Raw genomic sequence first — 22,172 nt, 5'->3', positions numbered from 1 at the left:
GGGCTATGGGCGGGGCACGCAGGGGGCGTGGTCGCCGCCGCCGCCGGGCTATAAAAGGAGCGCCGGTCGCCTCGCGCGCTGCCGCCGCTGACCTTCGCGTCTCCTCCGGTGCCGGCCCCGCTCCCGCTCGTTCCCGCCATGGCGCCCAGGAAGTTCTTCGTCGGGGGCAACTGGAAGATGAACGGCGACAAGAAGAGCCTGGGCGAGCTCATCCACACGCTGAATGGCGCCAAGCTCTCCGCCGACACCGGTGAGGGCGCGGCCCGCACGTAGTGCACGTCCCGCACGGCCCTGCGGAGCCGGGGACCGGGCCCGGGACCGGGCGGGGAAGCGGCAAATGTCAGAGGGCGGCGGGGGCCTAAATATAACCCCGCGGCAGCGGTGCTAAATATACCTGCGAAACCGGATCCGGGTTCCCGCGGGCCCGGCGGGTACGTGCGGCCGACCCCCGGGGCGCCCCCGGCCGATCCCCGGAGACCCCCGGAGCCCCGCGCCTCCCCTGGGCCTGGCCCCCATCCCCGGGAGCGGGGGTCTCGGAGCGCTGCGCTGCCCCTGCCCCGCCGCCGTGCCCGCTTACAACCCCAGGCGCAACCCGGTGCGGCGCTCCCCGGTTCGGCCAGGCCCGGGCTGTAGGGTGGGATTCTGGCCCCGTCTTTTATCTGGGCACTTCCCAAGGGACCCCTGTGAGCTGGCCGTCGGCCTGGTATTGCCTGTGCAGCCCCCTGGAAAGGGCTTTGCTCCCTGCTGTTGAGTCATCCGATCGCAGGGATTGTCCAGTGGCAGAGGGCCCCCCAAATGTCAATGAGGAGGGGCAGGCTGTCCCTTCTCAGGAGAGAGGGATGATCTCTTACGGCTGGGATTCGGGATCAGTGGCTGGGTACAGTTTCTGCCCTTCCCCTGTCACAAGGGTAAGCGTGTGCTTTGCCTTGCAGAGGTGGTTTGTGGAGCCCCTGCCATCTACCTTGACTTTGCCCGTCAGAAGCTTGATGCAAAGATTGGCGTGGCGGCACAGAACTGTTACAAGGTACCAAAGGGTGCTTTCACAGGAGAAATCAGGTGAGCCCCAGAGAGAAAAGTCAGGGTGCCTCTGGGATATGAATTTCCTCCAGTGAATCATCTCCTTTCTCTCCAGCCCAGCAATGATCAAGGATATTGGAGCTGCATGGGTCATCCTAGGCCACTCAGAGCGAAGGCATGTATTTGGAGAGTCTGATGAGGTGAGTGGCTTCATAGAATAGAGACAGGGTCTAGCTCAAATAGGTCTGCAAAGTCTGGAAAAGTGAGCAATTAAACCAGACCTCCTACCTGTTTTAATGGCTGTCTTGTTTCTTTTCCATTCCCAGTTGATTGGGCAGAAGGTGGCTCATGCTCTGTCTGAGGGCCTTGGAGTCATTGCCTGCATTGGAGAGAAGCTGGATGAGAGAGAAGCTGGCATAACAGAGAAGGTGGTTTTTGAACAGACCAAGGCTATTGCTGGTACGAGGAAAAAGAAGTGGTTGGGTTGGGTTTTTTTAGCAGTTTTCCAGCTCTGGTCTTCCCAGTCTGGGGGTATCGTGCTCACCTCTACCTTCTCCCTCCTCCCTAGATAACGTGAAGGACTGGAGTAAAGTAGTTCTTGCCTATGAGCCAGTTTGGGCTATTGGAACCGGTAAAACTGCAACTCCCCAACAGGTATGAGTGAGGGAGGTGGCTGAGTAAACTGACCCTTCCCTCCCAGGAAACCTTACTGAAGAGTCTTACTGAGAATCTCCTGGAGATTCTTAATGACTTAGACAGCATCTAACTGTTCCCTTGTCTTCAGAAGGGATCTGTGTGCAGAATGGTTCAGTGTGACTCTTGTGTTGTGTTGCAGGCTCAGGAAGTTCATGAGAAGCTGCGGGGGTGGCTGAAAAGCCACGTGTCTGATGCTGTTGCTCAGTCAACTAGGATTATCTATGGAGGTGAGTCTGAAGTGACTTTCCAGGGCAGGAAGTGCTTAGTTTTTCTACCTGTTGTTACAGTTGTACATAATTTTCTCCTTGGCAGGGAAACTCTGGACTTTCAGAGCATAAAAAATCACCTTCTAGCTTGTTTGGGTAGTTTTCTTGGATAAATGGGAAATAGCCTTGCTGTCTGCAAGAGGTGGCTGGTACCTTGCCAGTCCTGCCTTTGCCCTGGCCCCATTTCCCTACAGCTGGCACATCTGACCTTAAAACACTGCTCCCTCCTTAGGTTCTGTCACTGGCAGCAACTGTAAGGAGCTGGCCTCTCAGCATGATGTGGATGGCTTCCTTGTTGGTGGAGCTTCTCTCAAGCCAGAGTTTGTGGATATTATCAATGCCAAACACTGAAGCACCCCATGAGGAGCTGTCCCTTGTGGTTAAGAAATGGAAGCAAGAAGGGACCTTTCGTTGCACACGTCTCAGTACGGAGGCCTCCCTCGAGGCTTTTCCCCTCCACAGTCATTGTTCTAGATGTTCTGCTAACCACCCCCACCATGTTGGAGCCCTGTTAGCAGGAGCCTGTCTCGGCAGAGTCTTGACAGTCTCCTCTCTGAGCTGAATCCTCAGTTTCCCATTGACCTGTTAAGAGCCCACAGCCCACCTGGCCAGTATCTCTCCCTTTCCCTGCAGCCCTGCAGGGAGAGGGGGCCACTGGTGCTGCAAGAAGGAAAAAGGAACCACAGTCTCTTGCATCCTTCAGCTCCATCAGCAAGGAACCTGTCAGCTTAGACCCTTGTGGGATGTCTTACCTCACCTGTGTCCCGTACTGAACAATAAATGAAAAACAGAAAAAGCAAAGGCGTGTCCTGGATCTTATTGGGAAGCATCTTGGGAACAAGCAGTGTAGAGAATTTCCTGCTTTTGGAGGTGGCTGGTTGCAGAGAGGGTTTTGTGGGCTTTTCCCTGAGAGCCCACCATTACCCCAGTAGGCACTGCACAGGTTCAACCTGCATCTTGCTTCTTTCATATAACAGTTCTTTGGGCCTGTGGTGATTCTGTTACATCTGTATCTCTATTCCAGTGGCTGCTGGAGCACCTGGCTGTTCCACCAGTGAGCCAGTCTTCCCTGGCAGATTCAGTAATGTGCTCATCACTGTTCTTTGCCTGTAAGGACTTGTAATAACTGACTTTGCTCATTAAATGTTGAGTGGAGCAGCTCTGTCTCTGCAGGGAAGGATTTTATTTCGGCCCTGTGCTGGGGCAGTGCTTGCTGCCTGCTTTCAGCCATGTGCTGGTGGGTGAGGAAGCAAGACTTGATGTTACTTCCCAGCTGCTGATGTTTATTTGGTAGTACTGAGGGTGATGAAAAAGAAGTGCCTCACAAGGAGGAGCTTATTTGTGAGGCAGTACATCCTTGGGAGCCTATGGGCAGAGTGCCAGCATCACCTGAGGGATGAGGGGCAGGAGCTGAGGAGCAAGGAGGAAAAAGCCTGATGCTGTAGGGACTCCTGCCCAGCTACTGCTGGGGGAGCTTCCTGCTGCCCAGCTGGATGGGAGGGATCTCCTTCCTAGGATACCAGGTGGTCTGAGAAGGAAGAACCTGACAGCAGTAAGGAGGTGGCAGCTCCCAGCTCTGTATATGTGTGGAGTGATGTGGAAAGGAGGAAGGAGGATAATTCAAAGGAGAAAAAGAAGGTGCCTGAAAACTGTTTTTTACAACCAGAGCACGTGCTTGAGGGGCTGCTTGGGCCATGGCTGTAGTTTGAGGCCATTGGGTCACACTGACCAGAGCGGCAGTGATGCAGCAGGGGCACACAGTGGTTGGTCCTAAGGCTGCAGGGACTGGGTACAATCACTGAGGGATGGGTCACTGGCTGCAGCTCTGCTGTCAGCTTCTGCTCCTGCCCAGCCCTGCCCACTGCACAAGAGCCCAGGAGAGTGACCTACATAGAAGAAAACAGATGGGAGTTGAGCATTGATCTTGCTGCTTTGAGAGAATGCAGGAGCATGAAAACATTCATTTAATGAGGAATAAACTCATGGAAAATCATTTCTATATCAGCAGGAGTGCCAGATCTTGTTTCCTCTTCTTTTTGTCTGCTTTCTGGCAGGACTGCAGCTCTCTGGAGTGGAAATACTGCCAGATCCTCACAGCAAACTGTAGTGGTTGGATTTTAAACAGGTTGCTGTTGGAGAAAAATGCATTGTGCCAGATGTAACAGCCTGAGAGAGGCTGCGATGGCTCCGCATCCTCAGCCCCAAACAATAGCCAGGCTGAGCTTGTATTCCCAGTAGGCACCACTGGACTCAATGATCCTTGTGGGTGTCCCTTTAAACTCAGAATATTTTGTGACTCTGAATATATTCCACTTAAGCACAGCCATGGCTGGCCACACAGATTACACATGCATCCACACAGAGCACTCCCACACAGCCTCATCCCACGCCCTGCTCCAGCTGAGCAGGATGGAGGTGCACTAGTGAGCATCTCTGTATATCTATTTATAGAAGTATTTACACATACTGTGTCTCCTTCCAGCAGCTGGGCTTGGGCAGTGCCCAGTAGCTGCCCCTCTATCCCAACCTCTCCAGCCTCCCAGTAGCCAATTCCCTGTGCTGCTCTGGCCACAAGTTCCTCACCCAGGGCAAAGTGCAAAAGTTCAGCGAGAAGACCTGACAGGCTGCACTGATCAGGTGCAGGACATGGACAAACCATCACAAACTATTTACATGTGACTGGCCCTTTTTATTCCTGTAGGCTATATCCGTTTATTTGGTTTAATCAGATGTAGATCAGCCCTGGTTCCAGTCCTAAACACTCCCTAATGAGTCCTGTGCAATCCCCAGATGTTCTTCCCCTGCATCCCATCCTGCGTCCCACACCCCTGAGCACAGTTACACCCCCAATCCCAAAGGTGCTCTGGAGCTGAGGCTCCCCTGGGATGGGGCTGGACAGGGTGCTCCTTTCTCTGAGTCCTTAATGTGGGTTCCCACCTGCCATCGTGCCCTGTGCCCCTGGAAATGGGCCTTTAGTGGGCTGATGGCTCCTGGGATGGGCCTGGAAGCAGCCGGCCGGGTGCTGCTTGGGCTCCCTCTCCTGCTGGCGTCACCCTGTGCTCCTCCGTGGGTCTGCAGGGCAGCTTTTAGCACATACCCTCCTTAATTATCAGTATAATTAGGTTTGGGATATGTATATATAATCTAAATAAAATTTCTCTAGTTTAAAGATTTGGGTTCCCTTCTGTAATTAGGGGATGTTTAGGGCAGGAAGCAAAGGCAGGAGTGTTCATATGCAGATGAATTCTTTACTCTGAGGGTGGTGAGGCACTGGAACAGGTTGTCCAGAGGAGTTGTGGCTGCCCTATCCTTGGAGGTATTCAAGGCTGAGTTGGATGGAGCCCTCGGCAACCTGGTCTGGTGTGTGTAATCCCTGCCTATGTCTGAGGGGGGGTTGAGATGAGCTGATTTTTGAGGTTCCTTCCAATCCAAACCATTCTGTTGTGTGATAATGAGCAGGGAGCGAATACAGATGTGTAGCACAGGAGAAGAGGTCGGCACCGGGGAGTCTAGCAGGACAAAGCAGGGGACACAGACGGCAGCTTTCTGTGCAGCCCTGAGCGCAGGGGTGCCTTGCGGGAGGGGCGATGGCTGATGGCTCTGAGAGCAGCTCTGCTCGGACCACTTTTCTGGCGCTAACGCTGCCCAGGCACTGCAAAGGAGCAAAGTGCACTGAAGGGAAAGGGGGCAGAGCCTTGGACTTTGTATTAACTGCAAAGCACTGGTGACAGTCAGCTCTGAGTAGCGTTCCCGGCTGGTAAACACCCGGTGCTGTTGGCATCGGCTGGGCAAGGGCAGCCTCAACCCTTCCCAGCTCTGGAGGATAGATGCACCCCAAAAACCCCTTACTGGCATCCAGGTGCTCATATTCGGGGCCGCTTCATGCAGAGCCCAAGGCTACTTCTGCTCAAGACGTTAATTAAACATTCACCAGAGGGTTGATTAAGAGTTAATCGGGCATTCACCGCCCCAGTGCCCAGCACCCTGTGCAGCCCTGCCTGACTTTGAACCGTCCCCGTTCTGAGATGGGGCGCGCACAGAGGTCCCTTCCAGCCGAAAACATCCTTCGGTTCTCTGGATCCGCTAACAGCTGCAGATGTCACCCAGCTGGGAGCGTGGGGTGCGACAGGCTCGGAGCTTTCCGAGCGCCGGGGACGCGGCGCCGGGGACAGCGGCGGGCCCGCCCAGGCGGCGGCTCCGCGCAGCCGGGCCCGCCCCCGTTCCCATGGCAGCGGCCGGGCCTCGAGCGCGGCCTGCCCCGAGAGCATGGAGGACGAGGAGCCAGAGGGGGAGGAGGAGAAGGAAGAGGGGGAGGAGAAGGAGGAGGATGAGGAGAAGGAAGAGGTGAGGGGGAAGTTCTCAGCATGGCCCGGCTGTGGTTGGGCCAGCACTGGCGTTGTGCTCTCTCCTCTCCCAGGAGCCAGCTCCCTGTCCCCTGACGGAGGAAATCCTCAAGGAGGGCCTCTCTCTCCTCAGTAAGACCGGCAACGGGCTGGCTCTCGCCTATGTGAAGTTTGAAGCCAAAGACAAGTGAGTGTGCAATGCCTGACCCGGCAGAAGCCCCTTACTCCATGGCTGGGGGGCCGCTGTGCTGCAAGCTGGTGAGTGGCCATGTGGGGTAGGAGCGTGTCCAGGCCCTGATCTCTCTCCAGCCTTCTTGCATTCCAGTCTGTGCCTCAGCATAGCCTGTCCATCCTCGGCCCTGGCCTGGGCACTGCCTCCACCACAGCCACACACACCACTGGGTCCCCCAAGACACACATCAGTGTCCCCCAAGGCTGACTGCAGCCTGCTCATCGCTCTGGACTGTGCTCTCCTAGGGGAAGCTGAACAGTGACCTCCCTACAGGCACTTTGAGAAATATCCATTGACATCTGTCCTCCTAATTGCTAATCTTTAAGGCAGGCAGCTGCAAGTACTGTGCCACAATGGCCTTGGGACAGTTTGGAGCCTCAGCCTCCCCAGCATACCCACTTAGCTAAGGGGCCCATTAAGATTGTTTCTTTGATAGGGTATCTCAACCACTGTTTTTTCCACTAGGAAAGACCTTTGACACAGTCCTTTGGGTTGGCACTATTGTCTAACAGACCCCAGAACTTACCCTTTTCTCTGCTCTGGCTGTTCCCTATCCTGACAGATACAATTCAATGGGAATAAGTAGTCCCTCTGCTAGGAAAGCAGGTCCAATCTTACCATTCATCTTTGCTTACAGGTCTGTCCCTATCACCTGCCTTTTGTCTTCCTTCTCTCAGCAAGGCTTTCTAGGACAGCAGGGAAGTAGGAGAGAAGGTTGCCCTCCCTCCACCAGTGGCAAGAAGCAACCCAAAATATAGTAGTGGGGAAATATGAGAGTTATATTATTCACATTCACCCTCCCTCAGGGGCCTGACAGACATCAGCCTCCTCGAACGCTTCATTCACCTGCGGTATGTGGATTTGTCAAAGAACAAGCTGAAAGATTTGGCCCCGCTGAGCAGCCTAACCCAGCTGCTTTGGCTGAAGGTGGATGGGAATCTGCTCACCAGTGCCAGCATGCAGGAGCTGCCCTACCTCCAAGTCATCAGCTTTGATCGCAACCACATCATGGATTTTGAGGGCATTACTCATCCCCTCCTAGCCAACCTCAGCCTGAAAGGTGATACAGACCACCTCTCTTCATTCTTATGGGGAGACTTTCTTGGACTGGTAGGATTAACTTGTTTCTTCTTCCTCTGGCACCCAGAAAATAAAATCCAGAAAGTGCTGGGCCTGAGTCACGACCAGTTGTTCAGCCTGCAAGTCCTGGAGCTGCGAGGAAACAAGCTAGAGACCACAGCAGGGCTGGGTGTTTCCAAGCTCAAGAAGCTCTATCTGGTAAGGGATCAGCCAGCCTGGGGAGTGGGACAGAGCTGCTGCAGAGCCTGGCACCTGCAGCCCAGATAGCACAAAGGGAGTGGCCACAAACCACAAATCATAGAGGAGTTGGTGTTCAGTGCATCTTCCCTCACAGGAAGGGTTCTTCCCTCACAGCCTCCTGCAGGAGGGCAGTTTTCCCTTCAGGCACTGTTGGGCAAGCTTGTATTCCATGTGCCCTGGGACCACTGGAGATCACTGGGCAAAGCAACAGCTTTACTCTTCGGGTGACAAAGGGAGGCGATGCCTTTCTGCTCTCTGATGGGCCTAATCAAATACTGGTTTAAAGCCAGCACAATTATATGATTCACACCTGCAGCTGCCAAAAAAGAAATTGATTCAATATTGCAGTGAAACTAAGATAGGAGAAGCTGTTTCTTAATGTCATAAACAATTACTTCAAGGAAGCATTTACTCCTAGAGATGTGAGTGAAGAGAGGATGTATGGCTTAGCCCCATGCATCACACTGTGCTACAGCTTGCAAAGATTAAACAGATGTCCTGAGTCACTACCTCTTGAAAAGCAATTAAATATGATAAAGACTTTGAAAAACTATGTGGCTTCTATTCATCAAGATTCCCTGGCAGAAAACACTGAGGAGATGGCTTGCTGAGATTGCCTGCAATTTTTTGATGGAAAACTGGGATTTTATGACTGGAAGTGCTTCAAGAGTGGATGAAGTGGATAAGTCACTAGATACAATACAGCATTTCAAAGCATACCCAGTCACCTTAGTGAGTTATTGTAGGGAAGCAAACAGAGCATGTCTACTAAGGAAAGGCTCCTGGCATGACTGAAGGGTTTCTGAGCTGCCCGTGTGAAACAGGAAAATTGCAAGGGATGAGTGTTGAAACTAGAACAACTGACTCTCAAGAATCTTTGGGGCTTGAATTTGTCTCCCATGTCTACCTGCTCATTAAATCATTTTGCAGGGAAATCTCCCCCAGTAGTGCTTTGGTCTCTGTGGAAAGACTTTGGTGTTACTTCAGCCTTGGGTAAGTGCAGCTGATGCCTCAAGGACGGGGCTCAATTTACGGAATTGAACCACTTTTGGTTAAGGTATGACATAGCTGCAGATGAAATTTAGCATGCAAAAAGTGGTATGTACTAGGAAGACTACAAGCTGTCTGTGGCACCTGCATAATTTTTGAGGGTCACAGTAGGGCTGTGTTAGCTCCTGGTCATGGTACAGCAGTGGTGGAAAAGGCTAACCTGAGAAAGGTGGAGTGTGCAGGAAGGGGAGAGGAAATCATGGGCAACGTATGGTAACTTGCAATAAAAAACAGTGGCATCACATCTGGGTGAAGAACTGATATCTAAGGGAAGGTACAGCGTGTCAGACAGAATGTTGTTTGATTTAGGGGAAAGAAATGAAACAACTCTGAGAAATGTCCATTCTGCATTGTCCTGCTAGTGCTTGCAAGGCCAGAGCTGGTAAAACAATTCACACTGAAGTAATGAAGAAAGTGAGAGTGATGGGAGGTTACTATTCCTTTTATAAACCAGTGATCAATGAGCTCCCCACCCATGCCAGCTCACAATTTTCTCTGAGATACAATGTCCTAATCCTTCCTGACTGTTAAATCTGCTCACATGGCCTTCACTAAATATCCAGCTTTCCTCTTTTTGTCACGGTGTTACTCCTTTTACTTGGCCCAGCTGCTCCAGATTCTTCTTTGTCCAATTTCTATTAAAATCTTCCTTTTCTACAAAATGTCTTTATCCAGAATGACTCAGCCCTAAAATGTTCTCCTATCCCACCAGTTCAGCCTGTGCTCCTTTTTTAGTCTCAGGTATTGCCCACGTCATTGTTGGATACCTGCAAGGAAGAGAGAGCACAACAGCACCTCTCACGCCATTTTTCATTCAGGTCTCAGCATCCTTAGCGACTGCAGACACATTGGCAAGGAAAGCCCTGCTCAGCTCCAGGCTGGAGAACGTGGTGGGGAGACGATAATTACCTGGGATGCTCCAAACTTGGCCGTGCAGGGCGGTGAGCAGCCTGACAGAGCAGAGCGTAGGTGCTGGCACTGCGGGGAGTATCCGCTCGGACAGGAGACCTCTAGTGGTCTTTTCCAGCCGAAATCCTGCTGTGAAACGAGTCCTGAAATTCAGAGCTTCCATATTCCCCTGCTTTGTTAACCCACATCCCAGGGAAGTGAATGAAATTCAGTGATGGGGAATTTTAAACTTCCTGAAGTAAGACACAGCCCAGAGGAGTAGAAGGGACTTCTTGGTCGTAGGTTTTCCCCACAAGAGAAGCAGCTACTGGAAGGTGCCTGGACTTAAATGTACTGTGTGGCTAAGAGAGGCTGCTACTCACCCTTTAAACACATTAATTTTAGGCTCAGATGTGCTTTCCCCTCCATACTGTTGCTCTCTGAGGCTCAGATTTGGTACTGCCATGGAAAGGGGGTGTTGTGCTGGCAGTGGAGTATTCATCTGGGGTGGTTTTGTCTCAAACACCAAGTGATGCTCCAGGAAACACTTTTTCAGCAAACTTTTGGTCCTTGAATCTGTATCCTGAGAACCCACTTGGCCAAGACCCTGAATTACCTGACTGAGCTTCAGACAAGGATGTGTTATGAGTGGTAGGGAGTCTGAAGGATAGAAAGAGATTTAAAGGCCAGAAATAACTGCTGTTCCCTCCCCTGTGTGTCCCCATTTTCCTTCTCTCTTTCTGCCTCCCTGATGCTCAGGCCAAGAACACCATTTGCAGCCTTGAAGGCCTTGAGGAGTTCAAGCAGCTGGAGACTCTGCACCTGCGTGACAACAAGCTTGAGGCCCTGGATGGATTCTCTGACAGCATGAAGTGCCTGCAGTACCTCAACCTACGGTGGGTCCTCCCTGCTCTGTGTTGGGACCAGAGATCCCTTCGTCAGACTGCACTCCCATTTAGATCTTTAGGATTTTCTAGGTTGTTTTTTTTTTTTTGGAAGTTGAAGATCTGGTAGGGATGGGTTGATATCTACCATCCTTAACTGGTGTTCAGCAGCTGTCTAGGCATTGTAACAGCCAGGGCCTTTCCTGGGCTTCTTACAAAATATCAGCCTGTCCCGTCATTGTCATACCCCACCTCAGGTTTTCATTCCTTGCCATAAGTCAGTTGGGTCCCTCAAAGCGTGTTCTCTATGCTCTGCCTGCAAATTCCCTTTAGATCTCAGCGTTTGCCATGCAGGGCCGTGGTGATGTCACACGGTTCAATGGACTGTCTGAGCACGAGGAATCCAGAGGAGATGTCCTTTTTGTCTCTCAGTCTGGGAAGCTGCAGATCTGGATCTTGGGTCACAGATCTGTGGTCTAAGGTCTATGGTCCCTGATGCCATTAAGATTTGCTTTTTCTGTCTTGTCCACTTACTGTTCCAAAGGGATTTCACTATGTGCATGGGTCTCCTTCCCCTGCTCTCTGTGCTTCCTTTTCTTCAGGAGCAATGGGATCAAAAGCTTTCAGGAGGTGGAAAAACTGCAGGTTCTCCCCATGCTGCAGGCACTGGTGCTGATGGACAATCCGTGCACCGAAGAGCCCAATTACCGGCTGGAGGTCCTGTCCCGGCTGCCACAGCTGCAACGCCTCGACAAGGAATCAGTTGAGGAAGAGGAGCGGGAAGAGGCGGAGAAAATCCGTCAGACAAGGAAGCAAACAGAAATGGTGAGAACACAGTGCAAGGATTAGAAGGAGGTGAAGAGAAAGAAAAAGGACTAAGCATGCTGATAAAGCCTCTCCTCCACTATATTATATGAGGAGAAGGGTGGGGGATGTCAGTCACAAGAGCATGAGAGCCTGAAAAAGAGGCCAGGCTTTACAAGGTGGTTATGGTGGCCATCATGCAACCCTGCTGCCATTCCTGACCCCACTAGCAAAAGGGGGCAGTGAAAGGGGAAGAGACATTGGGCACGGAGTCATTAATTTCTCCCTCCTCCCTTTTTCAGGAAATGGAAGCACCTCTTGAGGATACAGTGACTGAGTGACCTGTTTTTAACACCTGTTCCCAGAGGCTGTCAAGATGTAGTGATGCCTTTCCCCATATGTGAGGCTGGGAAAGTGAGAGCTGTAGGTACCAGCTTCACCTCATTTTACCTCTGGAGAAAAGAGGAGTCCTATCCATCCTGGTCCTAGCAGCTGCCCTGAGGCACTGCAGTGTTTTTGCAGTCACTGCACTGTGTTCTATTCTCAGTAGGCCTGAGAGGGGAAAGGGGAGAGTTACAGGTTCTGTGGTTCGATTTGATTCCCAAAAACTCTGCAAGATTTTCTGATTTGAATAAAAATAATTAATGAGCCTGGAGTGACTGGGATTGTTTATCCTGCACACCCACTCTTATTCTCTGGCTCTCTCACCCTCATCTGTCTACGTCTATCCCTTGCTGCCTGCCTCTCTGTCTCTCCATCCCCTACGTGCTGTTTGCAAAGCTTTGCTAAATCCTGACTCATCGCAGCTCTGGGTCACATGCTGCTGTCCCGGCCCTATCAGGGGCGTCTCCATCCTGCTGCTGCCGCCACCGTTGGCTTAGAGGACACATCATCTCCCCTTGAGGTCCTGCATCCCTCCTCAGCTTCGTCCTCTCTCCTTTCTACCAGCACTTTCTCAATCTCTCGTCCACCCCTGCCCTAGGAAGGTAAGTGTCTCCCCACGGCCAGCGCACCCCCCACTACGTGCATGTTTCTGCTGCCCACCTTGTGCCCTCCAAACCCCACACGTACTTTGGGGTCCCTGCAGAGAAGGACCACGGTGAGCGGCATTAACAACTCGACTCCCCTCACTTCCTCCCCCTGCTCCTCCCACCTCTCTCCTCACCCCCATCCTTGTGAGTTTTCTTTCATATTTTAATTTCAGGTACTCCCTCCTTCCCGAGCCCTCTCCTTTCCCCTCCCGGCAATCATCATTTCAGATGTGAACCCAGGGAATTGCAGGAGGGGGGGCAGCCGACGAGGATAGGTGTTGCTCCCAAGGGCACTGTCGGGAGGTGCTGCGGGATGGAGCTTTCCCCGGGGGAGGGGGTGGTAGTGGGGAGAAGGCGAGGCTCAGTCTGGGGAAAGGATTCAGCCTTAGAGCGGACCAGCCCCCCAGTCTCCCGAGGTGTAGACATAAACACGGGCGCTCAGGGAGAGGGAGGGAGAAGAGGGGATGTTTTCCTATTTGCACAGCCCCACACCACAGGGGAGGGGGAGAGCACGGAGAGGAGGTGACAGGCAGGCAGGCAGGCAGTAGCTGCATCAGTCACGACACTGCAGCAGTGCGGGCTTCCTGGGAGCAGTGCCCAGCCCGAGGGAATCGCAGTAGCACACGGGACTGGTGGCGGTGCCCTGGGGGAAAGGTCTTCGCCGTGCTGGCCTGGCAGGGACAGGGAATTGCTGCCAGCGCCAGCTCCACGGGAAGGCATTGCAGCAGCACCAGCCTCCCAGCGTACGCTGCCCTGCCCCTGTTCACGGGGGCTGCACAGCCTCCTGTCTCTTTCTGGATGCGGTCTGTGGCTTCCCAGCTATGGCTCCATCCCAATCCCTTATCCCAGCTTATCCGCCTCTGACCTCCTTTCAGGACAGTGCAGCTGATACCAGGGATTTCAGGGTGGTTCTGTATAAAAGAGAGCAAACACAGGGGACACGGGGCAGCAACACAAGTGGAGAAAAGGTTTTAAAGGACTACAGGGGAGAGAAGATCATGTAAGTGATGGGGTGGGGCAGGCAAGGCTGGATTTGGGCTTGTCATTTGGCTTCCTTGGATCTGGCTCCAAGAGGGGCAGGTGGATGTGACCACAGGGATGTGACCAGGGGCAACATGACCAGATAAGCAGAGAGGCACAGCATCTGGCACGGGTGTGCTGTCAAAGATGACTTTAAGTGGGGTCCTGTCCGTCTGTACCCCGTGGAGGCTGTTGAGGCACGGCCAGGACACTGCTGCAAAGGAAGCTCGCGGCTGGCTGCGCCGGCACGACTCTGGAGGAAGTTCCTGTGGTGTGTGCCAGATGGTGTGAGGAGCTCTGCCAAAGCGGCTGATGGGGGATCCCAGCCCAGATGGACATGGTGGAGGGCCCTGTGCAGGCTCCAGAGAACCCTGGAGTTGCTGACTAAAACTCCCCACACAAGAAGCTCTGGCTGAAACTTCAGAGCAGCAGCACGATTCCCTCACACCCTTGTGATTTCCACCCACCCGGAGCAGTGGCGTTGAGCGCTAACTCCGGCTTCCCCATCCTGCTTCTCAGCTCCCCTCGGTGCTGTGATGCGCTGTTCAAGCTCATTTTCCCCTGGCCTGGTGCTGAGGCCCTGTGCTGGCTGTGCCCCTGCTCACACACACCATGGGGAGGTCCTGGCTCCCTGTGGCTACTCTGCCCTCTTGCTCAGGGTTGAGGGAATCATCTGTGGGAGCCAGGGGAGGAAAACCTGGCAGTGCTCGGAGCATGGGGGGACACAACCCTTATTGCAGCACCCCGGCATTGCACAGCCCCACAGCCAGGGGGATGAGAAGGTGCCATGAGGGGAATGAGTTGATTTGGAACCCCCAGAGAGCAAACTGCAGCAAGAGGAGCTCTTTCAAACAGCCATCATAATCCACCAGCATGTTTTCTACTTCAGCTTTAACTAGGTGCTCCAAAATGCTAGGCTTCCTCACCCCCCCTCACCCAACAGAGATCCAGCCCAGCCTCATCTGCTTCCCTGCCTCAAGAGTGGATTGAAGGGTTGGCAGCTGGGCCAGGCTCCCCTCCCTTCAGAGCCCTCTTTGCCACGTCTGAGGCGCCGAGGCCTTCAGCAAGATGGCTCCTCAGGCTGCCAGGCTCCGTGCTCCCGCCGCCTTGGCACAGCCTGACCCCGCAGCCCACGGGGGACACAGGGAGGCTGAGCAGGCGCTCGGCAGGAGGGACATGGCTGGGGTCTGAGACAGCCAGGCTGGGATGGCTCCCCCACCGTGGGCTGGAGAGGGGCTGGGGGTCCCCCCTGGCTGGCTGCCCCCTGCCCTGCCCATCACGCTCGGCTGGCTCCCTGTTCGCTGCACAGGGACACGGCAGCCGCTTGCTGTCTGGCCTGGCAGGCGCTGTCCTCGCCTTCCGGCAAGGGGACAGGAGATGCCAGGAGCTGCTGCCCCGTCCTTGACACCAGAGCCAGGGGCACCTCCCTGCTGTGCCAGCTGATCCCTCCCTCTCTGCTGCCCGTGGCACCCTCCCCATCCCTGCCATTCAGACTTGTATCGGGCGCTGTGCTGTGACGCAGGGAGAGAGGCAGAGTGCGCCCAGTTTGTCAGCTGCAGCAGAGGGGCAGAGTAAATTCAAATAAATAGCCAGTTCCTAGAAAAATGTTCATAGATTCCTGTAGTCTGGGTGAATTTCTAAATTTCCTGGGGCAAATAGTTTTAGCCCAAATTTCTAAGGTCACTTTTCCTTGAATTCCCTTCACTCTGTCAGTCTAGACACAGAAGGGGTGAACACTGCATCCTGGAGCCTCTCAGAGCTGAACATATCCTGTTCTCTCCTCTCCATAGACTCACCATGGCAGTCGAAAGGATCCATGCCCGTGAGATCCTGGACTCCCGTGGGAACCCCACCGTCGAGGTGGACCTCTACACACACAAAGGTATGCGGGTGATGACAAGAGACGGAGGGCAAGCCCTGCCCACCCCGACAGAGCTGGTGCTGTACAGCAGCCTGGCATGCCAAGACCATGGAGGGTCCTCACTGGTGAACCCCCAGCAGACAACAAGAAGAGGCAGGGACAAAATTCTGCTCATGGCTCTGCTTATGCCTGTGCTCAGCAACTCTGCACACGTGTCGGGCAAATCACAAGACAGCTGGCTGTCCTCTGTGTGTGACTTGAGCCATGCTCGTAGCAGGGATGGAAGGTCTTTTTGTCATTAATGTCTGCACCTTCTCATCATACCCCTGCTACAGCTATGGTTTTAGTCCTGGGGCATAGTAGAAGTTTGGTGGCACATCCATGGCCATGCTCATGGCAGGGGTAAAGCTTTGTTCCCGAAATCTCTGTGCAGCTGTGTCCATGCATGGGACTTCTCAGCTGGAAGAGCTACATTTGCACTGGGCCCAAAACTGCTTGGGCTGAGGAGCAGTGAGAGGCCAGAGCAGACATGCAACCATTGTCTTCCTTCTTCAGTGAGGCAGAAATCTCAGTCTGAGGGGGAGGAAGCTGAGGATGGTTGTGAGTCAGGCTGCCTCTGGAGATAGGAGGAGGGCTGAGGAACCAGGCTTCCACCCATCACACACAGTTCTAGGATCAGTGCCTGCCATCCAGGTTCCTCAGCCTGGAAGCCCTGGGTGCATATATTTCTGCTGCTGAGGTGCTCCACCTCTGAGAAGACCAGCCATGAGCAGCCAGCCAGTGCGGCCATCCATTTGCACAAGCAGTTGCTGCATCCTTTCCTGTGAAAGCAGGGCAGAGGCAGGTGCACGAGGATTTTTCCTCTTCACCCTCTGCTTGTCTCACACCCCTGTTTTGCTGTTTCCCAGGCATGTTTCGAGCAGCTGTCCCCAGCGGAGCGTCCACTGGTATCTACGAGGCTCTGGAGCTGCGAGACAATGACAAGTCACGTTTCCTTGGGAAAGGTGGGGAGATGCCTGCTCCACAGCTGCCTGCTCGGGGCTGCCTGTGTGTGGGGCCCTGCTGGAGGGTGCTGCCCACCCACTGGTGTGACAGGAATTGTCCCAGTGCCCTCAGGGAGACCACAGAGGCACAGACCTAGCGTAAAGTGAAAGATCAGGCCTCGATCTTCCCTCACTGTCTCCCTCTCTCAGTCTCTCTATCAGTCCTCTCCCTCCCTCTTTCCACTCTTCTCTCTGCCTCACTCTCTCTCTCTCTCTCTCTCTCTTTCCTTCTCTGCCTCTTCCCTTCTTTAGGGGTCCTGCAGGCCGTGGATCATATCAACAGCACTGTCGCCCCAGCTCTCGTGGGCTCTGTAAGGATTTCTCTTTGTTCTCCCCTGTCCAACGCTTACTCTGGTTCGTCTCTGTCCCCCGATCTCTGTCTCTGCCTCTCTTCATCTCACTGGGTTAACAGACACAGCGACGCTCTCTGTGAACCTGGGTACACCCCTCCCACCCTCCATGCCTGTGTTTGTCCACAGCAATCTTTTCTCTGGGAGGAAAGGATTTAACTCTTCCTGGTCCACCGCAGTATCTGTGCAGCCTAACTAGTCCCCTTGGTGCTCCCTGTAGAGCTCACCCCCTCTTCCAGCTGTGCTCCCCCTCAAGCACTGAATCACATCCACGTATCTGTGGCCTCATCCTTGTGTGATGAGCAATGGTTGTATTGGGCAGCGTCTGGCACAGCCTTGCAGAGCAGTGGTGTCACATCTGCAGCCTGTTTACACCTGGAGACCCGGAGCCTGCTTTGAGGAGAGCTGAGCTGAGGCCACATATTCAAGGCCATGTAGCCCATGTTTGGCTCTGGCCAAGAGCCCAGTTCTCTCCAGCCCTGAAAAGCATGGCGGAGGGCTGCCTGCATTGGGTCTAATCTTGCTCTCCACCTCACTCCTGGGGATGGCTCCATCCAATCTACATTCGCTTGCTTGAGGTTGAGCATGTTCTGTTCTGCCTAGCTTCTGTGTGACCACAGCACCACAAAGCTCCCTGGAAGCTGCCAAAAAGCTGGGGAAATCCCCAGAGGAGTCTTGTGTCCCCAGCAATGCGGGGCCTTGCCTGGGCTGCAGCTGAGCCCCTCTCCACCATGGGTACATCTACACTGCACTGCACTGCAGCAACACCACCAGGGTTACCTAACCTGACTAAATACCACGGCACCAGTTTCCAGAGCTTTGTGTGTACATGCTGCCCCACAAGCTGAAAAGGTCCTTGTACCCCCAGCTTCTCCATCAATGCCTCCTTTCCCACACACCAGAGCCAGCAGCTCTTCCAATCGTCCCCTTCTCAGGAGCTGTTTCTTTCTTGCAGGGCCTCTCTGTTGTGGATCAAGAAAAGATAGACAATATGATGCTTGAGATGGACGGCACAGAGAACAAATGTAATTCATCCCTCTTTTTGGCAGGGAAATTATGAGCATGGGAGGCTGCAGGGCTGGAGTGGGGGGCACTGCCAAAGCTGTGGTGAGCCCAAGGTTGGGCTGGCAAGGGCACCCACTGGGCTGCCACCTGAAAAATCAATCCCCTCCTTTGCCCACAGCCAAGTTTGGGGCCAACGCTATCCTGGGAGTTTCGCTGGCCGTGTGCAAGGCGGGAGCTGCAGAGAAGGATGTGCCCCTGTACCGGCACATCGCTGACCTGGCCGGCAACTCTGACCTCATCCTTCCTGTGCCAGTAAGACTCCTCTCTCCTTGACATCCACCTTCAAAAACTCCCAAAAAGTGGTGTTTCCAAAAGAAACTTCAAAGGTGTTGGGAGGTAGATAAGGAAGGGATATGGGATTGAAACATCAGCTGAGTGCACTGCACTTGTCAGGGAAGCAAACCAAGGCCCGAGATTTGTCAAGTTTCAATTGGAAAAAAGGAACCTGAGGAGGATACAGTAGAGGTTGTGGTGGGGAGCTGACTGAAAATCTCCTTCTTAGCACAAGAACCAGAGGGCATCACGTGAACCGTCTGGAGCACAGTTCAAAATAGGGGCATATGGGTCTTCACACCAGGGGAAGCTGCCTTGAGAAATTCTTTCACAAAGGGAGTTGTGGATGCTAAAATTTTCTCAGGGTCAAGAAAGAAGGTCCTGGAAGAGAGACTGACAGCATTGTTGACAAACACGTACAGGCAAGCAGAGCATAGAGAAACACATAGCTCAGGAGATCTTTGAGAGGGAAACAGATGGGAAAATCCTCCCCAGCCACATGCTTTTAGCCACTACTGGAAGGAAGACTCCAGGCTTACGTGCCTTTGGTCTGATGGTTGTAGCTGATGTGCTTATGTTATCCTGTGGAATGTGGCATGAACGGGCATGGTGACACATCTGAGAGCCACCTCTCAGGGGTGCCAAGACCATTTCCTTCAGCTCTGACTCTCTTATGGGCTCTTCCAGGCTTTCAATGTGATCAATGGAGGTTCCCACGCAGGCAACAAACTGGCCATGCAGGAGTTCATGATCCTGCCTGTGGGAGCTGAAAGCTTCCGCGATGCCATGCGCATCGGGGCTGAAGTCTATCACAACCTCAAGAGCGTCATCAAGGAGAAGTATGGCAAAGATGCTACCAATGTGGGTGATGAGGGAGGCTTTGCCCCCAACATCCTGGAAAATAGTGAAGGTGAGAGCCCTACAGTGATGGGGTACCCCTGCCTGCAATGCTGTGAGTTCCTATGCCCAGCTCACAGCATTGCCCAGACTGATTCGAAGATGATGCCTCAGTGTCATTGACCTGTGTTAGGGAATGTTTCTAAGCTCCTTCTCCTTAGGGTGGCCTTGATCTTTCACAGTCTCTCCATACACCTTTTATGTGTGTGCACACTTTTATAATGCCTTCCACAAACTTGTCTTTGAGCTGTGGAATTGCATTTTAATTCCTCCTTGTCCCTTTGGACACAGCCCCTACAGCTCCTTAGCATGTTTCTGTTGCATTCTGGGCTCCCTTCTACTTCTCCATCACACCACTAGCCTCTTAGTGGCTCTAGGTACCTTCCCAAGGGAGGCTCCCACCAAAAGGCAGAGCTCTCTGCATGGGCTGACTTTCCTGACTGCAATTCCCCTCTCAGCTCTGGAGCTGCTCAAGGAGGCTATTGACAAGGCCGGCTACACGGACAAGATCGTCATCGGTATGGATGTGGCAGCCTCTGAGTTCTACCGTGATGGCAAATATGACCTGGACTTCAAGTCCCCAGATGACCCAAGCCGCTACATTTCTGGAGATGAGCTGGGTGACCTCTACCAAAGCTTTGTACGTGATTACCCAGGTGAGCTGCTGTGCAGGGCAGTAGGGAATCAGCACCGGTGCTGCACACCGACCAGGCACAAGCCCTCTGTGTTTTAGGGGTGGGAAGGGAAGCACCTTTGACTCGTGCCTCTTTGATTGTCCTTTCAGTGGTCTCCATTGAGGATCCCTTTGACCAAGATGACTGGGAGGCCTGGACCAAGTTCACTGCCAATGTGGGGATTCAGATAGTGGGAGATGACCTGACAGTGACAAACCCCAAGCGCATTGAACGAGCTGTTGAGGAGAAAGCCTGCAATTGCCTCCTGCTCAAAGTCAACCAGATTGGATCTGTCACAGAGGCCATCCAAGCGTAAGTTCAGCCCACTGCCCTTGTTGTCTTGTGAATGGGTTGGTGATGAACCACAGCCAGGTATCAAGCTATGCACTGGGTAAACAGATTTGTGTCTCTACCGAAGTGTAGGATGCTGAGAGTGGTAGCAGAGTGTGCCTGAATCTTACCCTGTGCAGGTGGTAATTGTAGGAGTAGGAGCTACTGACTGCATTTCTCACTCCTTGCAGCTGTAAGTTGGCCCAGGAGAATGGGTGGGGTGTGATGGTGAGCCACCGATCTGGGGAGACTGAAGACACCTTCATTGCTGATCTGGTTGTAGGACTGTGCACTGGGCAGGTAGGTGAAGCCCAGGCCATGCACAGGCCTGGAGGAAAGCAAAGGGGTGTCACAACAGAATACCCTGCCATGGGAAACTGGCGCAAGTCATAACAGTGTCTTACAGTGTTTGCTTTGGGGAATGCTTTACAGATAAAGACGGGTGCTCCCTGCAGGTCTGAACGCCTGGCTAAATACAACCAGCTCATGAGGTAAAAGGGGCTCCAGGGATGGGAATGCAGAAGAGAGAATGGGGGAGTGACCAACTGGGTGGGAGAGGCTGAAAGCCCAAGGGTAGATGGGGTTCATGGGTGAAATGTTACAAAGACAAGGCACAGAGATGACAGTGGGATCCCAGAGAGGCCTCTGGGGCAGTCTCCTTTCCTCCTCCTTGGCTTGAGGGTGCAGCCCTGCAGTCACAGCAGCTGGTGGGAGCTGAGCTCCTCAGGCACATGTCAGCTTCCTGCTGATGAGCTGCTTCTCCGGCGCCCCGCTGCCTCCAGTGCCCCCTCACTACAAGGGCCTGATGTGCGCTGTCTCTCTGCAGGATTGAGGAAGAGCTCGGCGATGAAGCACGCTTCGCCGGACACAACTTTCGCAACCCAAGTGTTCTTTGAACATTGTCCCCAGGGCACAGCCACCCTGCTGCTCTTTCCCACTCACAGACTCTGAACCCCCCTTTCCCTCCACTGCTCCCTTTTTTGCTCTTTCTCCCCACTCTGTCGCCTGGTTTCCTCTCACCTCGAAACCCCTCGAGTTCAGGTGTCCCTGGCTAGACGTACCCAGGTGAAGGATGAGAGAGCGGCCTACACCCTGTCCCTTGCTGTGGGGTCATAAGCATTCCTGGATCTAGGCATTGTGTGTCTCTGTTGTTTGTGCAGGGCCACGCCTGGGCCACTCTGCTCACGTGCCAGACCACGGGAGCGTCTGCCTGGCGTGTTCCCTCGTCCGCCAAAGCATGTGCGGTGACCATCTGTGCGTCGGCCGGTGTGCTCGGACACTGCTGCACCTGTGGCTGTGTCGGGCCAGGTGTTGCCAGTGGCTCGCTCTCGTTGTGCATGTGTGTAGGTGTGTGTACGTGTCCTGGCGTCCCTGTGCCCCAGGCGTGTGTCTGCACCGAGCCCCGGTGGGACGCGCGCGCCCCTCGCCTCCGCCCCGGCAGTGTCGTGTTGGGCTGTGCTGTGTTGGGCTGTGCTTGCCGGCAGCTTAGCGTGGAAGTGCACTGCTGTCCCACACTGGGTGTGTGTGTGTGTGCTGTCAGTCTCTGGCTCAGCACGTGGTACTGCGGGGCAAGATATTAAAGCACATCCGTAAACAAACCCATGCTCTCATTTGCTTCTTGTGACCTTTTTCTCTCTGTTCCCTTCCCTCTTGCACTCCCTCACCCTCCCCTCCGCCCATGATGTCTGCTTCACCTTCTGGACAGCCCATGCTCAGCTGAGCAACAGACAAACTACAGATCCCTAAACTCTATTAAAATGTATTTCACACCTGAGTTGCCTGACTTGGCCTGATGTTTATCTCTAGTTGACAGTGTTTGGGAAGTGGGGACATTTTGCCACCAGAGCAGAAGATGCCCACACAGAAAGTTAACAAAAAAAAAAAAAAAAAAAGAAAAAGAAAAAAGCAGAGGGGACTGGCAAAGGGAAGAAAAGGCCCAGCTACCCTCACCTGCTTTCACAGCTTTGTCCCACAGTCAGACTGCTCTGTTGGACACCAGCCGGGAAACACCAAAGGGAAAGCATGTGTGATGGCTTGGCTCCTGTCATCTTCACCACCAAACTGTGTTGCATGAAGATCTGCTGTGCAGGGATTCTAATTGTGCCTTCCACTGGTGTAAAGACCTCAG

At 53.6% G+C, this 22,172-nt stretch overlaps 3 protein-coding genes across 5 annotated transcripts; all 3 read left to right on the top strand.

Moving 5' to 3' along the window:
• Positions 1 to 16: 16 nt before the first annotated feature.
• On the top strand, positions 17 to 2,780 carry TPI1 (triosephosphate isomerase 1). The gene is made up of 7 exons (XM_058843904.1): positions 17 to 250; positions 933 to 1,056; positions 1,133 to 1,217; positions 1,344 to 1,476; positions 1,586 to 1,671; positions 1,853 to 1,940; positions 2,212 to 2,780. The coding sequence occupies exons 1-7, from the start codon at positions 139 to 141 to the stop codon at positions 2,328 to 2,330; spliced, it is 747 nt and encodes a 248-aa protein (XP_058699887.1). The 5' UTR covers positions 17 to 138; the 3' UTR covers positions 2,331 to 2,780.
• A 2,005-nt stretch (positions 2,781 to 4,785) lies between these two features.
• Positions 4,786 to 12,166, top strand: LRRC23 (leucine rich repeat containing 23). 2 transcript variants are annotated; one of them, XM_058843889.1, is made up of 7 exons: positions 4,798 to 6,323; positions 6,397 to 6,509; positions 7,361 to 7,614; positions 7,702 to 7,832; positions 10,572 to 10,708; positions 11,299 to 11,521; positions 11,803 to 12,166. In XM_058843889.1, the coding sequence occupies exons 1-7, from the start codon at positions 6,246 to 6,248 to the stop codon at positions 11,839 to 11,841; spliced, it is 975 nt and encodes a 324-aa protein (XP_058699872.1). In that variant the 5' UTR covers positions 4,798 to 6,245; the 3' UTR covers positions 11,842 to 12,166. The 2 variants fall into 2 exon arrangements, with proteins under 2 accessions (XP_058699863.1, XP_058699872.1); XM_058843880.1 differs by having other exon boundaries at positions 4,786 to 6,323; positions 7,361 to 7,832.
• Positions 12,167 to 12,306: 140 nt separating this feature from the next.
• Positions 12,307 to 21,818, top strand: ENO2 (enolase 2). 2 transcript variants are annotated; one of them, XM_058843796.1, is made up of 12 exons: positions 12,307 to 12,486; positions 15,342 to 15,433; positions 16,321 to 16,416; positions 16,708 to 16,766; positions 17,761 to 17,830; positions 17,989 to 18,122; positions 18,831 to 19,053; positions 19,499 to 19,696; positions 19,825 to 20,026; positions 20,236 to 20,344; positions 20,477 to 20,535; positions 20,871 to 21,818. In XM_058843796.1, the coding sequence occupies exons 2-12, from the start codon at positions 15,349 to 15,351 to the stop codon at positions 20,938 to 20,940; spliced, it is 1,305 nt and encodes a 434-aa protein (XP_058699779.1). In that variant the 5' UTR covers positions 12,307 to 12,486; positions 15,342 to 15,348; the 3' UTR covers positions 20,941 to 21,818. The 2 variants fall into 2 exon arrangements, with proteins under 2 accessions (XP_058699779.1, XP_058699788.1); XM_058843805.1 differs by lacking the exon at positions 16,708 to 16,766 and having other exon boundaries at positions 12,357 to 12,486.
• Positions 21,819 to 22,172: the final 354 nt, after the last annotated feature.

The sequence above is a fragment of the Poecile atricapillus genome, chromosome 1 (assembly GCF_030490865.1).
Source record: "Poecile atricapillus isolate bPoeAtr1 chromosome 1, bPoeAtr1.hap1, whole genome shotgun sequence".
NCBI lineage: Eukaryota > Metazoa > Chordata > Aves > Passeriformes > Paridae > Poecile > Poecile atricapillus.
The sequence above is the reverse complement of the archived record's forward strand: the minus strand, read 5'-3'. Positions and strand labels throughout refer to the sequence as shown.

Coding starts and splice junctions, on each gene's coding strand:
- LRRC23 (XM_058843880.1), top strand. CDS start 6,246: ATGGAGGACGAGGAGCCAGAGGGGGAGGAGGAGAAGGAAGAGGGGGAG. Junction 6,324..6,396: donor AGGATGAGGAGAAGGAAGAG/GTGAGGGGGAAG, acceptor CTCCTCTCCCAG/GAGCCAGCTCCCTGTCCCCT. Junction 10,709..11,298: donor CTGCAGTACCTCAACCTACG/GTGGGTCCTCCC, acceptor CCTTTTCTTCAG/GAGCAATGGGATCAAAAGCT.
- ENO2 (XM_058843796.1), top strand. CDS start 15,349: ATGGCAGTCGAAAGGATCCATGCCCGTGAGATCCTGGACTCCCGTGGG. Junction 16,767..17,760: donor CCCCAGCTCTCGTGGGCTCT/GTAAGGATTTCT, acceptor TCTTTCTTGCAG/GGCCTCTCTGTTGTGGATCA. Junction 18,123..18,830: donor ACCTCATCCTTCCTGTGCCA/GTAAGACTCCTC, acceptor GGGCTCTTCCAG/GCTTTCAATGTGATCAATGG.
- TPI1 (XM_058843904.1), top strand. CDS start 139: ATGGCGCCCAGGAAGTTCTTCGTCGGGGGCAACTGGAAGATGAACGGC. Junction 251..932: donor CAAGCTCTCCGCCGACACCG/GTGAGGGCGCGG, acceptor TTTGCCTTGCAG/AGGTGGTTTGTGGAGCCCCT. Junction 1,057..1,132: donor GCTTTCACAGGAGAAATCAG/GTGAGCCCCAGA, acceptor CTTTCTCTCCAG/CCCAGCAATGATCAAGGATA.